The sequence below is a fragment of the Anopheles bellator genome, chromosome 2 (genome assembly GCF_943735745.2).
Source record: "Anopheles bellator chromosome 2, idAnoBellAS_SP24_06.2, whole genome shotgun sequence".
NCBI lineage: Eukaryota > Metazoa > Arthropoda > Insecta > Diptera > Culicidae > Anopheles > Anopheles bellator.
Genome location: NC_071286.1, coordinates 60137515 through 60146260, shown reverse-complemented (window position 1 = coordinate 60146260; position 8746 = coordinate 60137515). Strand labels below are relative to the sequence as shown.

Sequence of the window (8746 nt, the reverse complement as noted above, 5' to 3'; positions counted from 1 at the left end):
GGTTTTGCCCGTAATGATAACGTACACTCGGGGCGATGTTTGAGGCCGATGCTGTTGTTGTGCAGTAACTCTGTTGGGAGATGATTTTTTCTTGCAAATTGATTATTGGGAGCTATTGTTCTTTTGAAGCCTTTTCGGACGTCAATTAGAATTTATAGTAGGCACGTTGCTGCTGTCAGATCAATCAGATCATCAAAGTCACCATCGAAAGACTGACCAAAAGGCAAGTGTTTGTGGAACGAAGCAGACGAAGGCTGTCAGACCGAAGAACAAGAAAGAGTTCCGAAGTGGCCATATCTTCCTCTCGCGGCATAAGGTATGGTGGTTCATTATTAGAATCCAACAGCACCGATGGCCCGAATGCTGCTCACAACTTGGCCCGGGGTGTGCCCGGACCCGGACGGAATGAGCTGCTAAGTTTCGGTCCAACAGCTCCCGGTGTCCGCATGTCTGTGTGTACATAAATTTGTGTAATAACCATGTGATATATCAAACAGAATTTATTCCAACAATTAGACAACAACTTTGGCCATTCATCAAAATAAGGATTTCAGTTTTATGACCATAACAAGCTCTAGATGGCAGTATAATCATCCTCCTCAGGGATCATAACATTCAGCAGGCGGCTTCCTTCTCCGACTCTCCGGCCATTGGTCAGCCGCGCGTCCGTCGGGGCGGAGGACCCGGCGGAAACGGGGTACCGGGCCGATACGCCAGTATGTTAAGAGATATCGTCCGTGTATGTTGGAGTCTCCCGGAACCCGTCCGAACGGTGGTCCGGACCCCGGCACCGGTCCGGCTTGTTTTCCGCTTCGAACGTACCATGTCCATGTCGGGACCTCCGTGTATGTGTTTGTACGGAACCTCCATCCCCCAGGTTCCGGTTCAGTGCCGGTCCACATTCCACGGTCCCAGCGCCACCACCGTAGTAAGGGGTACGTAGTATCGGTAGCGCGTCGGAATTCGGGGAGCCTGACGCCCGACGCGGAGGACCTCCAGAGTGCCTTCATATTCAGTTGTCTACAAAATTTTCTGAAGCCGGTCAGCTCAGCCCCGGATAATGGATTCGTTTCCCCATAAGTATTCCCCCAAAACGGGATCTTCCCAGCTGGCTTGTCCAACGTATCCGCACCTTCCCGGGCTACACTATCACTTATTAACCGATCCCTCCCCTTAGTGCCCGGTCCATCGATTCTACACCGTCAACCGTCATCGTCATGTTTCCACCCGGGGAGTAGGGTACTCCGGGAACCTCGGGACACTTTATCTCTCCCAAACAACCGAACAGAACTTGTCGGACCAACATTGACGCCGCGTCCACTCCGTAGCCCAACCCTCGGCAGCCCAAAGAGAAAACATTCAAAGTGTTGCAAACCCGGGGGCCGGACCGAGACCGGGACCGGGCGGGATGGGAAAATAAATGTTTTTACATGATATATTTATCAGAAAGTTCTTTATCACCTTCGCACGGGGACATAGACACACTCCCAGCTATTTGACTAGCTATGTTCGGGAGTGATTCAAGCCCAGGTGGCCGTGGGGCTGCAACCCAGGTGCAGCTCATAATCTGCACCCTGCACTTGCTCCGTCCGTCTTCGCCACTCCCGGCGCCACTTATCTCTCAAGGCATCCTCGCCCGGTTCTGTCCGGTGAGCTGGGGGACCCCATTGAACAGGTCTGATTAGTTGGCAACCCATCCCCGGGCGCACGTTTCTTGACCGGGCGCCTCTGTGTGTTGTCGCAAAGTTTGATATACTTGCCCTATTCCGCAGGTCTCTCGCCATCGTAACGGCCATTGTGTCAAAGGCGCGACTGGGCCGCGTCCGTACACGTGGCTTCTCGAACATCGACATGCTTCACGACGAGGACAACAGCGAGCTGGACGACACTCACCTCTGCATAAAGTGTGGCACCACCGTGGAGGGAATTGAGAATTACATCAAGCACCGTAAAGTGAACTGCAGCCAGACGCAGCAAAGCCCAAAGTCCGCGGTGGTACCATCGGTCACCAGCGGACGCCCGGAACCGGAACGAGCGGACCCAGAGCCGACAGGAGCGGAGGAACTACGCGTGACGACAGTGCCGCCGTCGTCCTATGGGACGTTTGACTTCAGCGAAGCGATCAAGGAACCGGACCACCACAAGAAAGTGCCCAGCAGTGCCTATGACTATCATAACTACGAGCTGCAGCCGCAGCCACATCACCATCATCATCATCACGACCACGACGAGGACCACCAGCACCAACAGCAGCATCAGCAGCAGCAGCAGCAGGATGAACCGGAACACCCCGGAGCCGGAGCTGACGGTAAAACGGCCGACTACAAGAACGAGGTGAATTACGAGTACGAGCTGGGAGCGGATCTGTTCTTTTCGTCGCTGGAGCTGCAGAGCAGCAGCAAGAAGTCGGAGAGAGCCCCCGGTAGCGCGACTGGCCCGAAACGGCAAGTGCGGCTTCGCAAGCCCCCCGGCTCCGTGTCCGACACCCAGCAGCAGCAACTACCAGACGACTGGCTGGCGACATCGGCGAGCTCGTCCGATAAGCTTATGAAAGCTGTCAGCGATATCAGCGGGCACAAGAAGCCGATGGACCTGTACCCGATATTCCATCAGGAATCGCCCGAACCACCGACGGACGACGACGAAGCGGTAAGCGAGGAAGAGGACGACGACGATGAGGATGCACCGCCTCGGACCCACACCGGTGGCAAGTGGAAGCCGGAGAACCGGCCGTCGGGAAGCTTGCTCCAGCGGAGCGCCCACCACTGGCGTCACCAGTGGTTACACCCTGAACCCGACGAACCGGAGACGACAAGCTGCAAGAGCTTCTCGCCGCCACCACCCGGCCACACCAAGGGCAAGTGGGTTCCGGGTTCGAAGCAAACGCCCCGACTTGAGGAGAAACCGCGAGTCCAGGTGGGCCAGTACGAGGACCAATGCTGGTGCAGTATCTGTAACCGGCGGTTGGCGTCGCGAGCGGTGTACGAACGGCACCTCAAGAGCCAGCTACATCTCAAGCGGGCCCAGGAGGAATCGGAACTGGAACGCACCGCCGTCCGGCCACTCTACTCGGCCGAGCAACTGTCGAAGCAGCTCCAGGAGTCACGCCAGCAATCGAGTTCCCAAGCCGACCAATTATCGCGACGGACCCCGGCGGAGGGTGCGAAGGCGAAGCGAAAGCGCAAGTGTTACTACGCCAAATGTGGCGTCTGCAAGACCCGACTCCCGACGCACCTGCTCGGGAAGCACCTGATCTCGCGGTACCACTACCGCCGGATGCAGAACCACCCGCAGCAGTGCTGGGAGCTGGTGCTGCGGAACATGCACCGCATCGTGCTGCAGTCCCCGTTCCAGTGTCAACCCTGCCGGTTCTACGCCAACACCGAGCCCCACTTCATGCGCCACTGGACGTCGGACGAGCATCGGGACACCGTGGGAGCGCCCGACGGCAAGTTCTGGTGTAGCTTCTGCAAGTTCGAGTGCGACGGAAACCAGCAGATGACCGAGCATCTCCTGGGAGCGGGCCACCGCGAGCTGATCGCCGTCATCAACCGGTCCGTCCCGATCATCATCCGACGGCTGGCCGACATCCGGTGTGCGTGCTGCGGGCTCCAGTTTCGCTACAACGCCGAGTTGCGACGCCACCAGCGACTCCACTGTTCGGCGACTGGGCCCGAGCAGGCCGCCCAGGTGTGTAGCCGGGTCCAGAACACTTTCGTGTGCGAGCTGTGCGGGGCTTCCTTCCCGGACCGTATCCGGTTGCTGCAGCACGGCCAAAAGCTGCATCGGCTGGCGCACTACTACTGCTCGATCTGTGAGTGCTCCTTCGGGACGGCCCGGGAGTCGCTGCGTCACCGTCGGACCACGCGCCACAAGACGATGTCGGCACGGCGACGCCAAAAGGGCCAGCGGACACCGAAGGGGTGCTCCGTTTGTAAGGTGCAGTTGGCGGACATTCTGGAGCTGAAGCAACACATGCACGAAGCGCATCCGGACGTGAAGTACAGGTGAGCCGGACGTCTTGAGTGTATGATTTGTCCCAAAAAGGGAACAATTCTCCATTGGAATTCGCTCCCAAATCGGTACGGCTGAAGAATCCGATGTCCAGGCTCGAGATCTGCGACGTAGGACATTCACATAACCCTGTATTGGACTTGGGAAAAAACGATTCCAGACTTGCTTCTCGAATGCGTGCGAAGACCCAATTTTGTGGTTCATTGCACACGAACCCCGTTGGCACTAAACCCCTCACCACTACCTCTCTCTCTCTCTCTCTCTCTCTCTTTCTCTTTCTCTATCTGTCTCCCGCTAGCTGTCCCGGATGTGGCGAGTGTTTCGTCCTGGCGCAAGAACTTGGCCGACACGTACGTGACAAAAATTGTACATTTTTCAATTCCTCCACATCGTCGGCCACAGCCACGCCACGGCCGGCCACAATCGATTCGGCGGCCACGACTCATCAGCCTGCGGCCGGCGACGGTGCACTTCCGGTGGTCGCACGGACACCGGCAACTTTACCAGCGTCGCCGTCATCAGCGTCGTCATCATCAGCAACCCGGTCGCATCTTCCGGTCACAAATTCAATTATCTCGAATGATTCAATTAAAGTAAATATGAATGATCGTAAACTAGGCAAGGAGCCCCATCTGTATTCTTCTTCGGCGTCCGACCAACAGCAGCCGGTGCCGGTCCGGGCCCCGGTGGCAGGCGAGCCGGGCCCAGCTGATGAGCCTCGCAGCAAAGGTTGGTGTACATATTTCACCGGTTTTTATTTTCCGCACATTCCTGCCGCAGCCAGGCCGACCGCCTCCTTCTCGAGTGCTTCCCGGGAAAGGGGAATCAGGGTTTCCGACGAGCGCGCGTGTCAAGTGGGAACAGAATAGAACAACTTTTCCCCAACTCCGGCTGGACTCCTTTTGGCCACGGGCGGCCTAATCGGAGATCGGGCGAACACAAACCTCGGACGGTCTCTGGGATGTCACCGAATGGCATCGTTTTATTTTTGCTTTTAATTTTTGATCATTTTTAAACACTTCACCATTCCTTGAAGTAGTAGCGTGGACGTTTTGAACAGGACATTTCATAAAACTATAGAGTCTCTTATGTTTTTAAAGCATATATATGCAACTTCCAATGGAAACCCTCTAATTGAAATGTTATTGATTGTTCTTGGCCATCATGTAACAGACTAAGCAGAATTACCAGTTGCACCACAATATTTGGCAATGTATCAGCTTTATCAGCAACTCTATCGGGTATCTTTTTGTACCTTTTTTGAAATGTTTAACTGTAACAAATGGGGAGCATTTGACAATGTTGCACACTCGTACAGAATTTTTAACTATAAACATAATGAAGTTCTATTTTGCTTAGAATCGTGTTTGAGGAAGAAATGAATCTTTTCAAAGAGGTCTAATTAAAAAAGACTGATCAGACCGACTGACGATCAAACGATAAATCGATAAATATATTTCCCTTCAATTCAACCATTTTTCGGCGAGAAATTCAAAAATCGCAGAAGAGATGTAATACATGCCAAAAAGTGATGATTTGATTTGATCAAAATATTCTTCAGTATTCTTATAAAATATAATAATAATATTAAAATATTCCATGTTCAGATGTTACATTTTTATTAATTTTATTAAAAAGAAGTCCCGACTTCTATACGATGCACTATTGTACCCGAGGCAAGACAACCCTATTGCCATCCAATATTCATTGGAGATCTTTTGAATTCGTTGGATTTAAAGCAGAGCACTTCTGGCTGACTTGTTTAGTGTGCAGGCTTTAAATACGGAAATACTTTAAATTTTATAGGAATAGTTTTATTCATAGTACATCCAGTTAATTTTACCTTCAGTCAGCAACTTTTCAGCTGTTTTGCACACCTTCAGTCTTGATTAAAACTAATTTTACAGTTAGGCTCTTGAAGATATTTTGACTGATTCTTAACTCCCAAACAAGCAATCATCGAACAGAAAACAAACTGCACAGCCAATATAGCCTATGTAAATTCTATTGACATTTACACCACATAGGATTACGAAACACGGAATCATTTAAACAAATAGCACCTTAACGCACTCAGTGTTGGATTTTCGCATGATTTTTCCTTTTCCCAAATTTTTCTCACAACCCATCTGCCTCTTTCTATCAACCTCATTTCACGGCTAATCCCGCACTGGCAAAAATCGGACTTGACGCCTGTACCAACAGTCGGTGAGATGGCACAAAGTTATGCTCCCGGGTCGCCCGCCGCGCCACATTTGTACGGAATTAAACTGCAATCAGCCGCGCCGGTTCAGCCATCAACATCAACAACACCGACACGGCTGGCCAGGCTCCCAGCAACAACTCCGGCACCGCCATCGAATTCGGATTGCGATAATACCCCGGATGTCGCCGGAGCACGCGGCAGCCCACCAGCGACCGGGCCGGCGGCGTCAGCAGAAATCTTCCTCACGATGGCGGCTAATATTGCGTCCGAGAATAATACTGTTTACGTTGATGAAATTGTTGGCACCATCGCCCCGGACGGTTCGCTCGTTTGCTGGCAATGTAAAATATGCCCATTCAGGTATTTGTTGTGTTATTATTCTGGTTAACGGGCACCGAGGGCGGGGTGTCCCGGTTGGGGATGGTGAGGCGGCTCCAATAGGTTCCAATTCAAAAACGCTCCTCGGGAGGATGGAAATTTTCCGAAGCACAAATTTTCGCTGGGGTCCTTCGGGCGTTGATTATTTTCTTCTTTCTCTCTCTCTCGCTCGAGCTGCGTGCCGCTCTGCTATGTGTATCTGTGCGGGGTGGGGGGGGGCGAGAGCCAGAGTGGCCGATTGTCCTTTCGCCACCAAATGAGGACCGGATGAGTGCCGGCCGGAGAGTGTGTTTACCTGTTTGCTTATTTGTTGCTGTCCTTGCTAATTTTCCACTTTTTCGTCCCCTCGGTGTTCCAACAACGGGTCCCCGGGATCCGACCCACCGCCTCACTCACCACCCACCCCCGCTATCGATAGCCCTTCCTGACCACCCCCTTGGTAGAGCGAACTCACGCACTCCTCGCCATATTGGCCGAAAAGTTTGCCGGACAATTCCACCGGCCCCACCGGGGAAACCGAGGGTGGTGCCGGCGGCGGGGATAAAATGGCGCTTTTGCAACCTTCATTAAAATTTTCTCATTTCATTTATTTTGTGTCCCCCGCCCGGTTCGCCTACACCCGCGCGTACACAGCACATCATCGCAGGCCGAATTTCTGTTTCACGAAATTTTGCACTCATCAAAGTTGGATGACAAAGCAAAGTCGTCACGGCGCGCACCGCCCCCGAAGCTCGTCTGTCCCCTGTGCGGCCGGCCGTTCTCGAAGGCTTCGCTCCGGTGCCACCTGCGTCAGCACACCAACGAGCGGCTCTTCCCGTGCCCGCACTGCCCGATGGCGTTCACGCGCAAAACCAACCTCAAAAGTCACACCGATAACATTCACCGGAAGCCACCCATCGGTCCCACCGATCCTGGCGGCCCGGTGGAGGACCCGGCGACGCGGCACATTTGTACCACTTGCGGAAAAACGTTCGCCAATCGGTAAGTGTCCGGGAGCATAGTTTCATTCTTCTGATTCGTTTCGTATTTTTTTAGCCGGTTCTACATGTTCCGTACGCAGAGGTAATTGTGCGTGTTTGGGGCGATCGGCGATTTGACAAAAAACGGCGGGCCTGAGGAGGCCCAAGAAGGTATTTGGCACGCAATTTATGACCCGCTGGGAAATATCGGGAAAATGGTTGAATATTTAACGCAAGGTTTTTCGCCCCCGGAAAGATGTTCCACGTGCTCCGCTAATGTTCGCGCGCGGGCGCGGCCTGTGGACTGTGTCTTGCCTGCTGGCACAGGCAGGCAGGCAGGCTTCGAGATAGGAGGAATTAATAAAGAAAGGTTTTACGACCTCCCCGGGAGGGCCGGAGAAAGAAACCCATTACCGCGCGAGCCCGACGGAAGCACGAAAGATAGGTCAACGCGCATTCAAATGAGAAGAAACAATTTGACGCTACCGTTGTCCGAGACCGGGGGCCATGTTCTTCGGCGCCAGTATTTTCCGCTCCGCGAGCGATGAAATAATCGAACCAGTTCTGGTGAGGTGGCAGAATTTCTAATTTGCGATTTGAATGCTCCCGAGCTCCCGAGGAGCTCTACAAGGATTGCTAGAAAACAGCGCTTGATGTCCATAAAATGTAGTTTATATTAACGGGTGAGCGTTACAGCGCATCGCGAAGTGGTCTAGGTGATAGCGTTCGCCGTTCTGTGTCGCCCAACTGGTCACCAATCGCCCTTCGAAACATTATTGACAGCACCACGACCTTCCAATTAAGTAGAGTTTTATCACGGTCTTACTTTAGTGGTCCCTCAAAAGGTCCGTGTGTGTCGTTTGACAAATGTTTACAAAATAGCACGCGGGCAAGGCTGGCGAAATAATTATAGGTGGCGAAACAGGGTGTCCTAGCCCAGAGCTGGCGACGGACACCGATCTATTCACGGATGCTCTCTAAAACTGATAATTTTATGTGTGGCCACCACCGAGCCATCGAGAATCGAGCAACCTAAGCAAAGGGCAGCAGTTTTGATGTTGTGACGGCAGGCAGACGAGATACAAAAGGACGACCTGAATCGGTGCTTTGTGGCATCGGGTATCCGTGTCGAAGCCCCTCGAAGTCCGTCCTTTTGAAGCACGGCACTCACTCACTGATATGCTGGGAG

The 8746-nt window shown here is 53.1% G+C and overlaps 1 protein-coding gene across 1 annotated transcript in view; it reads left to right on the top strand.

The window, feature by feature from the left end:
- Nucleotides 1–1851: 1851 nt before the first annotated feature.
- The window catches only part of LOC131207801 (uncharacterized), a 31185-nt gene continuing 24290 nt past the window's right edge, over nucleotides 1852–8746 (top strand). Inside the window, exons 1-4 of the mRNA XM_058200432.1 lie at nucleotides 1852–4007; nucleotides 4313–4743; nucleotides 6352–6580; nucleotides 7232–7579. Of these exons, the coding sequence (XP_058056415.1) occupies nucleotides 1852–4007; nucleotides 4313–4743; nucleotides 6352–6580; nucleotides 7232–7579 (3164 nt within the window). The remainder of the gene's footprint in view (nucleotides 4008–4312; nucleotides 4744–6351; nucleotides 6581–7231; nucleotides 7580–8746) is intronic.